Source organism: Lycium ferocissimum, chromosome 3 (genome assembly GCF_029784015.1).
Source record: "Lycium ferocissimum isolate CSIRO_LF1 chromosome 3, AGI_CSIRO_Lferr_CH_V1, whole genome shotgun sequence".
Taxonomy (NCBI): Eukaryota; Viridiplantae; Streptophyta; class Magnoliopsida; order Solanales; family Solanaceae; genus Lycium; species Lycium ferocissimum.
The window spans coordinates 24,225,379-24,244,626 of NC_081344.1; the positions used below are offsets into that span (position 1 = coordinate 24,225,379).

General features: G+C 33.7%; 1 protein-coding gene across 1 annotated transcript; it reads left to right on the forward strand.

Moving 5' to 3' along the window:
• The first annotated feature begins 2,934 nt into the window (after positions 1–2,934).
• Positions 2,935–4,935, forward strand: LOC132051057 (protein SHORT-ROOT-like). The gene has a single exon (XM_059442356.1). It carries the CDS (start codon positions 3,102–3,104, stop codon positions 4,458–4,460), a length of 1,359 nt encoding a protein of 452 aa, XP_059298339.1. The 5' UTR covers positions 2,935–3,101; the 3' UTR covers positions 4,461–4,935.
• The last annotated feature ends 14,313 nt before the right edge of the window (positions 4,936–19,248 follow it).

A 19,248-nucleotide genomic window follows, 5' to 3' on the forward strand; every position in this document is an offset into this window, starting at 1 on the left:
CATTATTTCAAGATTTTATATTACACTTCCAGCGAATATAAAATCTGAAGTAGCTATCCTGGTTCACTTATTTTTGTAGCTCTCTGTCAAAAATATTATTTTAGCATACAAACAATAACAACAACAACATACAGCTTGAACTTATTTAATACAATTTTAGCTCAACTAATCACACATTCTATAATTTCAAGAAACACTATGATGGTTTGAATGAATTAATAGGTACAAGAAAAAAAGATTTTGATGAAAACTTTAACCCAATTGCTAGCCATGCATGAGATAATTTTATGTAGAAGGATAACCATTCAACTTATGCATCTGTCTTGTTCTAGATCTTAACTATCTTATCAGACTGAACAATCTAGGAAAGCAATGACAGTTTCTCCTAGGAGGTGTTCCTATGATTTTAAGGTATTTTTAGGAAAAACCCTAGGCCTGCATAAAACTGTTCCTTAACAGACTAGTTCCTAGTTACTATGAAATTTGATTTGATAATTGATGTACTATTACAACTTCTGATCAAGCCAAATATAAAGACAATTTGTTGCCCTCTTCTTCTTAATTAATATTAAGAAATTCAAGCCACAAAGGAATAAAGCTGACTGGAACTCTAATATTAAAACAACCATCACCAGTCATTGAAGTTGATATTCTCTAATCTCTTATTTGTTAATAATTGTTTTAACTAAGAGCATGATCCAAAAATAATCAAATCAACTAAGGAATTCGTTTTATAAATATACTACGAAGTATAGTTTTTCCTTGATGTAATGTTTCAACTGCCATATTACTGCCTCATTTAGTGGACACCATTTTCTTTTTTAGAGACTACAACACTTCTCTCAATCATTTTAATTTGTAGTATTATTTTTAAAATAAGTGATGTGGTCAAGTAGAACATACGATTAATTTCTAAAAAATTTATTCTTTTTACATAAAATGAACAGATCATTGTTCGAATTGAAATCTATAAATAGTGACATATATATATATATATATTCAAGTTGTATTTTGTTATATAAATCGGCACAAATATAAAGTATTAATTAATTAATACCAGAAGTAATAGGAGTAGTGAAGTTACTATACGAACAGTTAGAAGAAAGAAAAAAGAATAAAGAATTGAAATCGATCGATTTAATTTTATAGAATTCAGTATATCATACACTCATACATGTCGTTTTACACCTTGCTTTTATCATCATCTATTTGTTCTTATTAGCAAGGGCAAATATCTCTTTCTATACGCACATAGACGTCTGCAATTAATTAATGGTGATCCCCTTTTTATATATTTAATTTCTAGGAATAACTGTTTTATTCCTTACCAAACAAGCTTGATATAGATTAAAAATAATGCTGTTCTGGACGCTTCAACTTTGCTTCTAAATTCTTGTTTCTCTATATATCCTAAGAATTTTTGTTGCACCATAAAACCATGCCCCAATACCGGCTGCAGGAAATATATTAGAGAATTCAGGGATATTTTATCTTAACGTGTCACCAGACATTTATTATTATATTGGCTGAATTCCTTACGAGAAAATTTCATGTAAGGAGTTGTCAATGTTGTTGAAATGTGTGATTCTTAAGCTGTTAGAAAGATGACACTTTTAATTAATTGATTAATTATTTTTTCAACACACGCCCTCATGTGCAGGCCCAATTCTCTTTTAATCATGGGCCAAGCACGTGAAAATTCTTTTTAATAATGGGACATGGCAGTAAGATTCGATCACAAGAACTCTGCCTGCTCTGGTACATATTGAAATGTGTGACCATCTCATCTAAAAGCTTAAGCTGTTAGAGAACATATTTTTTTATTATTTAATTATATTTTCAACAAATGTATTCCGCCTTTATTCTTGTTATACAAACCATAAATCTCCAATTCCTAACTCTGCATACATACTAAAGTAGAAAATGATGAATGAAATAAGGACCTACAATCGTAGCCTAGATTTAAGGAGTATTACATTTTGATTTTTGAAGCCAATGAAAACTAGGTTGAGTTGCACTTTTGGGATGCATCTCTGCTTAAATGTGGATCATCTATTTAATAACTTTTTTTAATTACATAGGGAGATTAGGGACGGAAAAGGGAAAGATTTGCGAGAGATTTCTATCAATATCACTATAACCTTCGATGATAAATATCTATTTACCGTAAGCAAAAACCTTTTAGAAAAAAACATGACCATATATTTACTCATTTCTATCACTCTTTTGAACATTTCAATTGAGCAAAATTTCATCGTCCAATCTAAAAATAACGCTAGTCAATTTACAAGAGCTAAATAACTAACTTCTGATTAATTTTACACTAAACAGAAAATTATTACTAAATTGTTCAAATAACGATTAGTGTATTAAAATTCACTGATTCTTCTCAAGATACCACATTAGTGATAAAATTCATTGACTCTTACAAATTCTAGTAAGATCAAATAGATTAGGACCAAGAGGTAGCTAACTTCTTGAAAGTTTAAGCAAGTATTATATGAATTAATGTATCATATGCATTAATGTATCATATGCTTCTTAGTTTGATTTCCTTGCTTCTCTTTATATTTTGATTTGCCAATAGAGATAAGGAGTTTACTCTGTTTTTTTACCTCTATATTCTCCTATACTATATTTGTCAAACTAGGTATCATATACTTATAAAATTTTGTACCCAAAAAAAAAAAGTATACTTATAAATTTGAGTTATGTGCTTCCTTTTTTTCTTTTTCCTTATTTTATTTTGTCAATAGAGTTGATGAGTATAGTCTTTCTTTCCTTCATGTTTTGTTGCTTCATGGAGTATACTGCTACATTTGTCAATATAGGTTGACGTCCGTAGTTTTTCTCAATGTAGAGTATACTCAACATACAGGTGAGTTTAGCATAGCTCATAAATTTAAAAAGAAAAAGTGATTTAGTTTAATAATATCACAGAATAATTAAAGCCATACTGTGACGATATATATGACCAATTCTGTCTCTAGAAAGGCCTTCTAAAAGCTTAATCAACTTTCCTACACTTTGATTGTTTGCCATGGCTTTAAACCTGCCAAAAGTGCTTTCTTAGAGCCACTGCCGAAAGGGCTCCATAACACATGGAGAAAAGTCTCTTCTTTTCCAATTCCAAACATACAAATAAGTATTTCTTAGAAAACAAGGATGTTCATCACTTTCATGCTCATCATCATATTCATTTGATAAACATGCAAAACCCTAATCAAAAGCCTCATCATGAGAACTCATCAAGAAGTCAATCACCGAAATATGAGGAGCCGGTTTCCGATGCCAAGTGGGCCCCTAGGCTTCTTCGGGAGTGTGCTACCGCGATTTCTAACATGGATTCAACCAAGATCCATCACTTGTTGTGGATGTTGAATGAACTTGCTTCTCCCTATGGTGATTGCAATCAGAAATTGGCATTTTATTTCTTGCAAGCCCTTTTTTGTAAGGCCACAGATACTGGCTTGAGGTGTTACAAAACCCTAACTTCAGCAGCTGAAAAGAGCAAATCATTTGATTCATCTAGGAAATTGATCCTAAAGTTCCAAGAAGTAAGTCCATGGACGACTTTTGGTCACGTTGCATCAAATGGTGCAATTTTAGAAGCATTAGATGGAGAGACTAAGCTTCACATAATTGATATAAGTAACACCTTTTGTACACAATGGCCAACTTTGCTAGAAGCCTTGGCTACACGTAACGATGAAACGCCACATCTTAAGCTCACGGTTGTGGTCACGGAAAGCATATCAGTGAAGTCAGTTATGAAAGAAGTAGCACAAAGGATGGAGAAATTTGCTAGGTTAATGGGAGTCCCATTTGAGTTCAATGTTATAAGTGGATTGAACCACTTGAATGAACTCACAAAGGAGAGTTTGAATATACAAGAAGAGGAAGCATTGGCTGTGAATTGCATTGGAGCCTTGAGAAAAGTTGAAGTAGAAGAAAGGGGAGGTGTTATAAGAATGCTAAAATCCCTTAACCCTAAAGTTGTGACAATAGTGGAACACGAGGCTGATTTTTCTAGCACAAGGAATGACTTTGTTAAGTGCTTTGAAGAATGCCTTAGGTTCTACACATTATACTTTGAGATGCTCGATGAAAGCTTTCCAACAACGAGTAACGAAAGACTAGTGATCGAAAGGGAATGTTCTAAATCCATAGTTAAGGTTTTGGCATGTGATAATGAAATTGGTGAAGGAGATGGTGAAAGAAGAGAAAGAGGAAATCAATGGTCTGAAAGGCTTAGGGAATGTTTTTCCCCATTTCCACTAAATGATGATGCTGTTGATGATGTTAAGGCCTTGATTAAGAGGTACAAAGCTGGATGGTCACTTGTGCTACCACAAGAAAATCAAGAGCCACCAGGAATTTACTTGACATGGGGAGAAGAACCAGTGGTATGGGCTTCAGCATGGAAACCCCATGAAAAATCACTCGACGTAGCTACATGATCAATGAAGATTCATATAGCTGAACTTGACGGGCATGATGATCAATGAAGATTCATATAGTTGAACTGGAAGTGCATGATATCATTGAAGATTAATATAGCTGACTTGGACTTGCGTGGGATTAAAACATAGTAGTTATATTGTCATAAGCTTTAGCTTACAACAAGCTAAAGCTTGGTAACATTTAGTATTTCTATATTTGGGAGCCAGCAACATATAGATAAGCAAGAGGTTCCTTTTTGCTTTAATTTGTTTTCCTTTCAGTCTTCTTTCTTATGCATCTTGCAAACATATAGGACGATTGTTACTAGATTATTTTGTTTTCTTTAATTCCTTTCCTTTTTCTACCTTCTAGATTCAACAACACTATAATGCTTTGTGCTTGGGAGTTTGTATTGCTTTCTTTCGGTTGCTTATTTTTTTCAATCTCTTCTTGTTTGAAAGTGTTTGCATCTGTACTAGCTTTTTCAAATTATGGGTTTCTTTTTCACGATATTTTTGCTTTCTACTGGTCATTTTGTACACCAACCCTTTATTTAGACTTGGTGGGGCACCTCTCCCACTATTAATATATAAATTGGAGGCTGTTTTCCCCTGTTCTTATTGGCACAACTTGTCAATACAAATAGATTTAGATTCCCCTTTAAAAATAAAAAAACTTTATTGCGTGACTCGTACCACTAGCACTAGTTGTGAAGCTTCGTTTTATCTCACCAAAGGTTGATCCGAACTTCCACTTTTGAATTCATATATTTGTGAGACAAAAATAAGCCTCACAGAATGATAAAATTGCATGAATTGCCGTTCAAATGGACTGCTCGCCCTTCAAATGGGCTGGTCTTTAATTTTTACCCTTCAAATGGGCCGGTCTTGCTCTTTAGCAATCGACCTTATGCCTAGTGGGACATTAGTTTTTTAAGATCAAAAATCATGCAGCGCATAACTTGTGGGATATATATTATGATGCGAATGTATAAAGTTATGCCCCACAAAAAAGTTGTTTGTTATATATGAGGGGCAAAAGTTAAAGACCGGCACCAAATAGGGGTAAAAGTGCCAATGACCCCACACAACTAGTGTCAGCTGTGCGAGTCTCAAAATAGTTTTTTTTTTCTTAAGAATATATTAGACAAAAATCAGAAAAATTTCTAACCATTCCTCCCTTTTTCCGAAACTTCTTTTATCAGGATACTTAAAATTCCTAATGCAGTGGAAAAGTAAATATGCATAAGGTGGCATGTAAGCAATACTGTGTGCACGTTAAGAAAGAAGAAAAATAAAGATGTTCGCAGTTTATTACTACTTTATAGGAAATTTGAAAAATGCCGACAATTTTGCGTTAGAGCAAGAAGAAACAAACCATGAATGATTTTTTTAGGAAGGTCTACCTATTGATATTAATCATTAAGCTTTTTCTTTTCTTTTTTCAATTAAAGGAAAGTAAATACCATGTTAGATAAAAGATGTACAAGAAGATACTGAAGAAACGAGTACATGAAAAGAAGAAGATAGAAGGGGACCCATTGAGGTGAAATTGGTGGCAAGCAGAAGCATACCAACTTGATCCCATGGTTGCCTTTATGTCTAGTGATATGAATAGCATAAGTTTGATTTTCATATTACGTACAATAGCCACAGGCCAACATATGTTAGTGGCAAATCCCTTTTTATTGATTTAGATAAGACTGCTGCTAAACTTGCCCATTTTTTATTTTACCACCTACTTTCCTCAATTTGTCCTTTTGTGATCAGGAGGTGGAACTCAGACCATTCCCCACCTCCAGCCTACTCTTTACACTCACTCATATGAGGTTTTGTATAAAAAGTTAGTTATAACTACAACGTCTCGATTCCAAGCTAGTTAGATCAGTAATCTATAAATCCTCATGATTTCTTCCCGTTTCATTTGGTTGAAGACATGATTAGCTAAATAAAAGTATGCTTTGTTTAATAGTTAAACCTTTAGATGAGATGATCACACATTTCAACATGGTATCAAAGCCAAATTTTGATGAGCCTGTTTGCGAAACCACATTCTCTCATGTCCTATCACTATGGGCTTCCCATTGTCTTATTTAAGGCTTCTAGTAAGTTCATTTGGTGATTTATGACTTGCGGATATGGATGGCACAAGTTTATAGAGGTTTGGGAGTGTTATGAAATTATTGAACTTGAACAAGAATCCTAAAGTTAAGAGAGTCGACCAAAGTCAACAATTTGAGTAAATAAGCTTAGACATGATTTGAAGGTTCCAGTTGTTACATCCCGTATTTTCGTGTGTTAAGTTGCATCATAGGTTAGTCACATAAGCTCAAAGGACAGGATTATGTTTGAAGTTATAAGTGTTTATGTTATGTTCAACAAGTGATAAGTAAGTGCCGCGAAGGTTGGAGGTTAAACGAATCGGAAAAAAATAAAATAAGTTTTGCTAAGTTTGGGATGTTAAATAAGTTAGACAGACTGTATGGAGTTCAAGTATGCAAATAAAGAGATCGGTGTATAAAAGTTTTAGGTCTCGAAATAATTTCCGGTCTCGAAGGCGGTGAACAATCGCTAAGATCTTGCTACAGTGCCGACTTTGGAGCAACTATATAAAGGGGTTTAACCCCTCATTTTCAGCCAAGAAACCAGCCCAAAAATATTTCCCAAAAATTCTAGAGAGTTCTCCAACCTTCCCTCCATTAAATTTCAACGCGAGTTAAGTAAAAATCTCCGGATTCGGGTTCCGAGCGTATAGTTACGCTTATAATATTGTGTTGCGGTAAATTTGTGGCTTGGGAGTAAGGCAAGTATTGGAGATATCGCGGTATTAGCGGAAGTAAGGTATGAATCTTTCTCTTTTGGTATCATTTAAGGCTTATTTACGGAGATAAATTTGTGGAATAATTATGTAGCGAATTCGTTTGTGGAGGAGTTGGAGAAAATATCATGTGGAGTATTTTGTTATATCCCGTATTTTGTACGTTGGAATATTTTAAGTAGTTGCGACAAGTTAAGGACAAGGCTATTTTTCGATTTGGTGTAATGTATAAGTTGTTTATGAATTTTATTGGTATGGAATATTAAGGGAAATTAGGGCTAGAAGTTGAAATAAAAATTTCATGAAAAGGCCAAAGTGGCCGTGTGTTAAGGTGGGACCCACATGTTGAGATTTTATAAAGGACACATGAAGAGATATATGAGTAGTGCATGTGAAGTTGAGAAAGTCCTAAGAAGGACCCATAAGCTAAAATGAGTGTAAGCCCTCCAGGGACGATTTAAGAAAACGTCTTTGATCGACTTCGAGGGGCCAAAACGGTATTATGAGTTTGGAATTTAGGAAAACTCCCAGAATACAAGTTGTAGATAATTGAAATAGCTTTCCAACCATAGGTCGTGGGTTCACGGGGCGACATCGGGATAAGGAGATATGGACGTTTTAAGGCAGAAAGGTCGAAGTGGATTCGGCCCAACCCGATTTCGGGTCAGGCCCAATACCCACGCCATTTAAGTGAAATTTTCAGCTTTCTCCTTCATTTTTCAGACCAAAACATCCAGAATTTTCAGAGATGGAGAGAGAGAGGAGAGGTAGAGAGAGAAACCAAATTTTGACCACAATCTAAGCCCCGAATCGCGAAGCTCATGAAAGAGAAAAGTGTTGTACGTTGCGTTGCCTTGGTATTTGGGCTAAAAATCAGCCAAGAAGAAGAGGGTGACGTCTTGCTTATACTTAAGGTAAGGCTAAGGTCCCTTTTTCATTGTTAACAAGTTTAATTAGAGTTTTAACGGATTAGAACGGAGAAAATAGCGTTATAAACTAGTGTGTTATTTTGTTGAGATTTATGGATTAAGGGGCTGTTTTATCTGGGTTAAATGGTTGGAATTAGCTGTGTTATGAGTGTTTGGAATGTGTTGTAGTGTGTAAAAATGGATGGAAATCATGATATGTTGCGTGTTGAAGTTGAGCCGTGTAGTGGGTGTGGGATGAAGGAATTGGAATAGATTTATTTGGTTTAGTATGTTAATTGTGTTGTTGAAGCCTTATGATGTAAATGAAGGTTAAATGGTTAAGTTGGCATTGAAATTGATTGTAGAAGATTATGTCATTTTAGTATGATTTTATGATATTATGGAAATGAAGTTGTTAAAGTGTGGATTGTTGTTGTTGATTATGAATTTGAGAGTAGAAAATGTGTTGTGATGGTTTTGTTGTATATGTAGGAATTTTGGATGGAATATGGAATTGATGGAATTGTTGAATATTGGATATATGGCTTGGAATATTCTTGGCCTATGTTTGAATGATCTTACATTAGTATATAAACATGAAAATATTAATATTGATTTGAAAGTGCAAAGTTGGATTGGAAGTTGTTGCATTATTTGGAAAAGAAGACTATTTATGTTAGGATGCGTTTCTAGTCGGTTGTTGATGTTGTTGGTATTGTTGTTGGTATGGTGCTAATTTGAGCCGAGTTAAATCTCGGGGATGTTGTATGTATAGGAGATTGCCCAAATTTTTGTAGACAAGTATTGATTAAGATTGAAATCTTAAAGCCTTACAATTAACATTTGGTAATTGTGACCAAATTGTAGATTTGGCGAACTTGGAACTTGAATTTGAAGTCGTGTAAGAAGCGGAAAAGGTATGTAAGGCTTCACTCTTCCTTCTTTGGCATGTCTTAGACATAATAGGTTTGAATACGAGCCTCGGGGACAATTCTATTCCTAGAAATCCAAGTTTGAAGTTGACCCTTTTTCATTCAGTAGAATTGAATTAAATATTGTGTGAAATGTTGAAAAATTGCCTAAACATCTAGAACTTGCACAAATAGGACCCGAATACCTTAAAACTCTCACAAGTGACGTCATGAAATGTAACGTATGTAAATCGTGTACGCCACCTCATTTGACCCGAGGTGGGCCCGTTATTCCGGATTTTCTTAATTGTTTCGTTTATCGAACGATAAGTATTGCAACTATTTTAATGAGAATATTTTTGTGATGATTATGACGAACATGGTTTCATAGTTGAAAATCTCGAATTATGGACTCAATATGAACATGATAAAATAGAGTTAGTTCTAATCCTCAATCTTATTTCTTTGAACATGACTCTACTTTCTAAAGATTTCAAGAATACAAGTTGACACCTTATGAGGTTTGTGATCTTATTATATGTCTTCTCTTAATACTACTCTTCATTTATGGTCTTGCCTTATAGTACTAGTTCCTCCAAGACGAGACAAAGTGACCATGGTTATTCCATAAGATAATCGGATACGGACATGATTTTCTTTCACATCTTTGTTTATATGTTATAAGTATATGTACATGTATATGGGGAAGATTGGGAAAGGGAAGGCGCTATAGACGCATAACGATCGGTTGGAGTATGATACGTAGTATCGTCCGACGCGGGATGCCGGACGCGGGATATATGGCTAAATGGATCGGAGCGACGCCTCGGATATGATATGTTTTATTTTCTATATTCTAAGAAAGTAAAGTAATATATGTATATCCCGGGCCGCACGTTCCGCAAAGCAATATGTTATAGTATATGCACGTATGGATCGAGCATTATGGTATTCGAGGGCACTTATATGCAAAGTTATTTTTCTACCTCATGATATGCTCGGTATTTCTTTGATGTCGCTATCCATGTTCTATATTTCTTGTATGTTATTATTCATGCCTTACATACTCGGTACATTACTCGTACTGACGTCCCTTCTTGTGGACGCTGCGTTTCATGCCGCGCAGGTACATACAGATGAGTTGAAGATGTTTAGTGTTAAAGTTATGATATACGGAGTTATGTTAGAGACTTTGCGACAGTCGAGTGTATAGTATGTCGGTTGTGTAAGCGGCTGGCGAGCCGATATGTTACTACGCATTAGGTTCTGATTTGTTTGTAAGCGGCTATGTAAGCCGATATATGTATGCATTACATTTGATTTTATATGATTACGGATTTTATTTGATTTGAAAAAGACGAAAAGTATGTTTGTTTTTCGAAAAATTTTCCTTCTACATTTTGACACGTTCCGGTATGATTATGTGTATTACGAAAGTCTCGGGTTCGCTCGGCCCTAAATAAGGGTCGGGTGCCATCACACCCCATCGGATTAAGGGTGTGACATATTTGATGGAATATTTTGGTAGTAATGAGGTTGTTGTTGTTTCGTTGTTGTTATTGGTTGCGATGATTGTTGGTATTGAGAATTCGGGCTAGGCATATAGATGATTTATTGACCTTAAAGGAATTTATTTAGACACTTAAGATAAGAGTGTGACAATGAGCCTAATGATAATACGAATGGTTGCCTATGTAGATTATGAGATGACGAACGATCCTAAATAAATCACGCGACAGGAAGCAAGTTAGAAAGTCGGAGAGTAAACTCCAAAGGTATGTTAAGGCTAGTCCCTTTCTTCTAAAGGCATGATTCCTTTCTTATGAATCCAATAGGTGTTTTCCAAATGTCCCATGCTCCCTTTATGTGAATCCATAAATGTTTTCCAAGAATATTCTTATTCCCAAAATCTAGAAATTCATGATTCATAGAGTTTATGATTCAAAGGCATGACTTCTTTCTTGATAATCCATAAATATTTTCCAAAATGTCCCTATTTTCCGAGTCAAAGATTTATGATTCTATAATTATGACAACAACAACGGACATGTTTTTACAATATGAATGACGATATTAAAGATGAGAATGTTTCTATGATGATTATGATGGTGATGATTTTAATTCTAGAAATTCCAAAGCTTATGATGTTAATACTATTATGAAATTATTGAGATTATTTCATGATTCCTCGATTTTATTCATTGTTGTTGATCTCACCTTATAATAATTGTTCCTTCAAGGTGAGATATAGCGATGATGATTGCTCCATAATATAAATCGGAGGTTGACCTTACGTCACTCGATAGAGTCGTAGCTTTTATTTGGCTCTCATGCATGTTTTATATATATATGTATGTATTTTACTACACCGAGCCGCGCTATAGTCGGCCGGGTACGACACCTATTGTGCAACCACTGATCAGTTGGTATTACACACCGAGTCCCGAAAGGGCCGGGTACGTTACACATCGAGTCCCGAAAGGGCCGGGTACGTTACACACCGAGTCCCGAAAGGGCCGGGTACGTTACACACCGAGTCCCGAAAGGGCCGGGTACGTTACACACACCGAGTCCTGAAAAGGCCGGGTACGTTATGATGATGATATTATATATATGTATGTAAGAAAAAGTTTTTTTTTTTTAAAAAGCTGAGCATGCATGACATCCGCCTTATGAGGCATCCAGATGTACAGGTTATCTCTCTTATTCCATGTTACCTTATATATCTATATTATGTTGTTATTCATGCCTTACATACTCAATACATTATTCGTACTGACGTCCCTTCTAATGGACGCTGCGTTTCATGCCACGCGGTGTATACGGATGAGTAGAGGATATTAGTAGAAGATGTTCAATTTGGATTGACGAGCTCCATTTCTTTCGAGTGTTGCGAGTCGGAGTATTTATGTTATGGTATCTTGATTTATGTTAGAGACTTTGCAGACAGAGTCACGTATATAACATGTCAGTCTTGTAAGCGGCTCTGTAAGTCGATGTATCATTATGCATTATGTTACAAATTTCATATGATTACAGATTTTACTTGATTTGAGAAAGACGAAAAGCATGTTTTTTGAAAAGCTTTCATTATGCACTCATTTCATGATTTAAGAGTCCAGTAAGATTATGAGTATAACGAGAACCAGCGGGTTCGCTCGGCCCTAAGTAAGGGTCGGGTGCCCATCATGCCCTATCAAAAGTTGGGGTGTGACACCAGTAGGTTCATACAATAGTTCTGGAGTTGTATGTTTGTTCGGATTGGGGCCCAAGAGGCCCGGGTGCGATTCGTCACGATTGCATGAAAATTTGGAGTTTAAGGTTCATAAGTTTAACTTGAGGATTGACTTTGTGTTCTAGCATTTTCCTTTGTGTTTTGAGCCTCTGGATAAGTCCATATATATAGGGTATTTGGACTTGACGAGATGGTCTGGAGGAGACCCGAGGAGCTCCGATGAGTTTTGGCTCGATTAGATCAAGTTTTGAAATATTTGAAGTGTTGAAACGTGTTTTTCTACACTTGATTTCATGAGAGATATGCTCTCAATCTATAAAGAATTTGGTAAAGATGTCTTGATGAAAGTTGTATCTCTTTGAATCTAGTTTTCAGAAATCCAAACTGTTCATCATTCTGACATTTGTATAAAAAGTTATGACTTTTTTGATGTTGTCTTTTTGAAAATCTACACTAAAACTTTCTACAATTGTGTATACAACCTCATTTCTACTTGGACTTTATTTTGTCATTTTGGGAGCTAGGGAGCTCAGGCTGAGGTGAAGTTTTAGAGCTTTTTCATCTACTTCATTTGGAAAAGTAATTATAAGTTGGATATATGATTATTACATGAATCTATCTTCGATTTTGCCTAAAAATGAAGGATCCAAAAGAGAAAAAAGAGGGTCTTTGACTTGGATGAAAATTAAAGAGAATGATTCTTTATTATTTGAACACATCAATTTGAAATCGGATTGAGAATCTAACTACATATTTGAACTTGAAGAGTTATTGGTCACTGGGATTTGACCATGTGGACTCGAGGTTGTTTTTTTGTTGACTTTTAAGATTTTGATAAAGTTTGAATCTTTTTCTTATGGAATTAATTCCTATAGCTTTATGTGACCTTGTTAAGTAATCTTGGTTAGATTGTGGACGTTTGGAGGCCATGGAAAAAAGAAAAGTGTTGTTGAAGCTTGAAGCTTATTTTGGAAAAGATAATTTAGGGTTCTTACTTCGATGGAGGATTTTTCTGAACTAATTGATGATTACGATATACTGTGTATATTTCAATATTGGATTTAAGACCGTTGAGCCAAGAATCAAGTTTGAGTTGACCAAGAGTTGACTTTTACCTCGGGACATCCTAAAATCATTCGAGTATGGGCAGTTTGACACTTTTGACAGTTGAGGAGCATCTTTTGGCTATGGATGTTCAGACCTTGGCCAACAAATTTGTGAGATACGATATTTCTGAGCCTGGTAAGATTATGGCTTGTGTTGTTATCTAGTTGATCTTGATTGAGCAGATAAACATTCACTAGTATGAGGATCGACATTTGTATGATATTAGGGACACATCAGTACAATGAGGGGATGCTATTAAGTTCACTATTGATGATAATAAGGTTTTGTGGCTTTAAGGTTGGATTTGTGTGCCTAATGTTGGTCATTTACGACAATTGATACTTGATCATGAGGCTCAAAGTTTACGGTATTCTATTTACCCCGGGGCCACAAAGATTTGTCATGACTTGAAACAACATTATTGATGGCGCAAGACAAAAGAAGAACATAGTTGGTCATGTTACATGGTGTTTTAATTGCCAACATGTCAAATATGAGCCTTTGAAACGGGGTTATTTAATTCACAAGATAACTATACTCTAATAGAAGTGGGAGAGGATTACTATACTTTGTGGTAGTGTTGCCACATACTTTGGGGAAGTTTGACGCAATTTGGCTCATTCTTGACATATTGACCAAGTATGTGCACTTTATCTTTGGTTCAAACTACCTACTCTTCGAGAAAGCTTGCACATATTTATAATCGGGAGACAATTAGGTTGCAAGGATTTCCAAATCCACTGCTTTGACGCGATCGCGGAGCTGTGCCACGATCACGATGCACATTTTCCCTAGTTATTGTGATCGCACTCCAAGGCCTCAATTAAGGGTGACAAATGAGCGGTTTAAGCTGAATTTGGCGGGTCAAGGTGTCTTTGAACCAATAGATGGGTCAACGCCTAGCCCTGCCTAAATCTTGCTTAGGCTAAGATGGAGTGGCTCAAGATGGATTAAATGATGGCTCATAACCAAATTCGCCCAATTTAAGCCAACTTTTATTATTTTCTTTTAGACATACCAATAAATATTCTTGACCAAATATCCATAAGCAAGTGTTCATAAATATTACATATTATTATTAATTTATCTACTTTTACAATCATAAATTTAAAAATCATAATTTTTAGCTATTTATATAAGGATAATATCTCTTTATGCATATCACAGATTTATGCAAATATTTCATCACAATTTTTTATTTTTTTTTGTCTTTCCAAAAGAATGTCACTTTTTATATTTTTGGAAATAATTTAATTTCAAATTTCCTATTTCAGTCTCAAGGTGTGTTTGGTACGGAGAAAAATATTTTCTTGGAAAATATTTTTTTAGAAAAATAAGTGGGTTTCTCACTTGTTTTCTTATGTTCGGTACATAAACAAAAAATATTAGCCTAAAGCATGTGTGTATAATTTAAACAAATGCAATAGGAGGTGGATTCGGAGTGGAGGTGTATAATTTAAACAAATAATAGTTAATTCTGTGGTGGAACTAGGGGGTGCAAGAGGGTTCAACTGAACCCCCTTCGTCGGGAAATTACACCGTCTATATAAGGACAATTTGTTTATTTCTATATAAATATTATGTTTTGAATTTCCTTAACACCATATGAACTTTAGCTTAACAGCTGAAGGCCTTAATGTTTAGCCCATTATTGCTGGTTGAGTCTTACTAGAGATGTTCTTTTTACCTTTTTAAATCCCCTTGTCGAAAGTCCTAGTTCTACCTGAACTCTCACGCAAGGTTTTGGTAAAAGCTTTGGGTAATTCAATAGATTAAGATTGTTTGTTTTCATAGGTCAAGATAGGAATGATTTATGATGGATTAAATTGTCCATATCAAATCATCAAAATCACTTTTGCCCAAACCTTTTAAAGCTTGGGCGGATCACGATAGGTCAACGAGAGAAACGTAGTACCAGTGACATCTCTAATCTTTGAGAAAAAAGGGGTCTTTTCCACATAATAGCGTCAACCAAAGACGGGAGCATCTTAGCAAACATTGGAGAGAAATCCCTAGTAAAATCGTTGCTCCAAAATTCTTTGGCAAACATGAGAACTAATAAGTGATGTTTCAAATGGGAGGCTTTTCTTTAGATATAGTTATAGTACACTGAAACTATATATTATGCTAAGAGCCGTCACCCTCTCGTCGGCGATCATTGATGCCAAGAATGGCATAGTCGCAAAGCTTCATCGTGCCAGTTAATTTTGCCACACCTAGCCCCAATTGCACAGATATGTGCACCAATAAAAATTTGCACCTGTCATAAGTGGATAAATTGGTTTGAAACCACCCCGAGCCCTCATGTCCCTTCTTAAACCGTAACAACAAGTCTCAAATGATAAATTTAACTTGCACAAAATCCCAAATCATTCAACAAGACATTATAAAACTCAAAATGCTAGTATTTGATTGGGGATAAGGCATCAATACCCCACCTGAACTAGACCCAAAGTTCCAGCGACGCGCCTTTCCTTTTCGAGGGTCCTATTACCCCTTAAACTTTTTTAAAACATAATAAATATCACCCTAAGTGCTGACGTGGTAACGAGAGTGTATTTCACTCTCTTTGGTAGAGTGAGAAGCATAAAATCTGATTAACTTATACATGTGTCATTTTTTAATTGGGTACTTCACATTTAATTACACCTAATTAATTATCATTAAAGTTTTTTTTCTAAACTTTTTTTTTTAAAAGGTGCAAAACTTAATTTTTTTATTCAAAAATCTGTATTTTTAAAATATGGAAAACTAAACTTTTTTAAAAAATGTGGAAAATCCCTTTTATTAGAAAATAAATCTGGAAAACTGAGTTTTATTTTTAAAAAATCTGGATCTTTTAAAATCTGATTTTTTTAAAGAAAAATGTGGGAAACTGATTTTTTTTTCTATATATGAAAAAAAAATCTAGTTTTCCGGTTTTAGTTTAAAGAAACGGGTTTTCTACATTTAAAAAAAATAATTAGATTTTTTAAATTTTTATAAAAATCCAGTTTTTTCACATTTAAAAAAAAAACACTTTTACCAGATTTTTAAAAAAAATCAAGATTTTATTTGGAAAAAAAAGTTGTCCTAATAAATTGAAATCATGAAAATCTGGTTTTTTTAAGGATATTTTTAAAAAAAATCCAGTTTTCCATATTTAAAAAAATCTATTTTTCCAGATTTGTTAAAAAAAAAAAAGGGTTTTAGAAAAATCAAATTTTAAGATATTTAAAAAAAAAATCCAATTTTCCTTTTTTTTTTTAAACAAACTTCAGTTTTAATATTTGGGAAAGGTTTTGATCCGATTTGACCAAGGTAATTAAATTAAAAGGGAAAAGGGAGATGACTTAGGGGGTCCACAGTGTGTGTACACACAATCTCTAATATAATTGGGATAGTGTACACACACCCTCCACGTTAGCAATAAAGGTGCAAAGAATTACAAAAAAAAAAAAAATAGTTTAGGGGGATAATAGGACTTCTGCAAAGATAAGGTGTGTCGTAACAACTTCGGGTATAGTTCAGGAGGGTAATAGTGCCTTATCCCATTTGATTGTTACAAATATTTTCGTCTAACTTTACATTAAAGAGTGGTTAAACATTAAGAGCCTGTTTGGATTAGCTGAAAAAAAGTGGCTTCTTTTTAAGTGCTGAAAGTTATTTTATAAATAAGCAGTTACGTGTTTGGATAAAAGTACTTAAAGGATTTTTAAAAGTAAGGGTAGTATTGGAATTAACAAAAAATATAAGGGATAAAAGGGTAAAGTTGTTGGTCAAATCAAAATGGCTTTTAAGCCAAAAAAAAAAAAAAAAGTTGGGGTTGAGCAATTTCTTGGTTTTGGCTTATTTTAAGCACTTTTTAACTTAATTTAAGATGTTTTCTCTTTTACCAAACACCCAAATAAGTTAAAAATGGCTTATAAGCTGGTTTGATCAACTTATAAGCTAATCCAAACGGGCTCTAAATAAGTTTTAAAATAGTGGTTATAGCTTGATTAGCTGTCCAAAAGAGCCTGTTTGGCCAAGGTTTTTTTTTTATTATTATTTTTTTTAAGGCTAAAGACTCTTTTTTATTTTTTTTCTCCAAAAGTATTTTTTTTTTTTAAAGAGATTTGAGGTGTTTGACCAACTAAAAAAAGTGCTTTTGAGCAGCAGCTAAAAATTTCGACTTCTTGAAAAAAACAGAAGTAGAAGCAGAAAATAAATTTTTTTAAACAAAAATATCCCTACCATAAATATATATTTACCAAGTATATCCCTCATTAGTTCATTAATTTTTAATTATAAAACAACCCATTTGGTTAATACGTATAGCAAGTCATTTTCTTTTGATTCTTTAATAATGCATTCATATAATTTACTTTCTTGATATTCTTTTAGTATATCGAAATTATCATGTTAATATTATATCAATATTCAATATTTCCTTCGATTTATCCATGTATTATATTGATTTGAAATTTTAATATGTACTTTTTTGTTCTAATTGAATAAAAGCACAAACTTTAACTAAAGTTTTCTTCTATAAAATAATTTTAATAGTAAATGTGCATTGATTCATGTCCTTTTTCGTAATTAGACACTAAAAATAGTTTTTAAGAAAGATTAGTCAAATTCAATCTGCTTATTAAAAGCACTTTTCAAAAGAATTAGCTAAACACACACTGCTTCTCAGCAAAAGTACTTTTTTGAAAAGCACTTTAAAAAAAAAAAAATACTTCTCAAAATAAGCAATTTTTAGCCACTTGATCAAACAAACTCTAAAGCCATGAACGGCGACGACCTTGTAAGATTGCGGCAATATTTTCATCTAACTTTTTTTTTTCTTTAAAGAATGGTTAAACATTGAATAGTTTTGGCTAAAGCTTGAGTAGCTGTCAAAAAGCGACTATTTGCTAATTTCTCCCATCTTTTGAATGGGAGAAAATGTGAAAAATGGTCCGTTATCTTTGATAGTAGGCTCAAATTAGTTCCTTACGTATCAATTGAGCAGTTTTGATTTTTTAAATTTAACAAAAGTGAACACTTTGATTTTCATCAAATATTTATCAAACTGATTGTTAGACCAAATATAACATAAACTATAAATCTTAGACTTCTAAATATGAGTTTCGCTAAACAATTGTGTCGTGTTTTTAAATTTATAAACCAAACCAAACCAATTGTGTCGGTTTTTAAATTTATAAACCAAATCAAACCAATAAAAGTTGGGTTTTTCAACCTTGGTTTTTTTTCATTTTTTTCGAGTTGTTTGTTTTTTTGGAATTTTTCGGATTTTTTTCGGTAAAGTCTTCATACAAAACATATAACTTGTGTTTCAAATATTTCTTTAGTCGTAATCTAATAAGGTGTGTTTTAAGAAAATAACATAAAAATGTGAGATGAGTGACATTATACTAAAAAATTCAACAAGAAAGGTAATAAAATCGCATAAGATCATGTTTCCCTAGGGTGCTCGCATGAGTCCAATATTTTTATTTTTCAAAGTTTAAAGCCAAATTTTGCCGTAATTAATGTAATTGTTCCAATTTACTCTTTGGTATATTTTATTTTTTGAAAGGTTGAGGCCTCATGTAGCCTGTATGGCCAAAGTGGTTTAGCTTTTTCCTTTCTCGACATGACAGTAGAAAAATATTTTTGTAAAGAAAGACCCAAAACAGATTTAAAGAGTGAATGGATTTCCATGTGATTATTAATAATTATTCAAATGACAAGAAGTGGATCTTATTACCATTTTGTTTTTTATTTGAGTTTTATTTGAATTACTAACATTTATAGACAATAAAACTTATTTGGCCATTTAAGATTCTAAGTTTAAGTTTGAAATAATAAGCTAAAAGAC

Coding starts and splice junctions, on each gene's coding strand:
- LOC132051057 (XM_059442356.1), top strand. CDS start 3,102: ATGGAGAAAAGTCTCTTCTTTTCCAATTCCAAACATACAAATAAGTAT.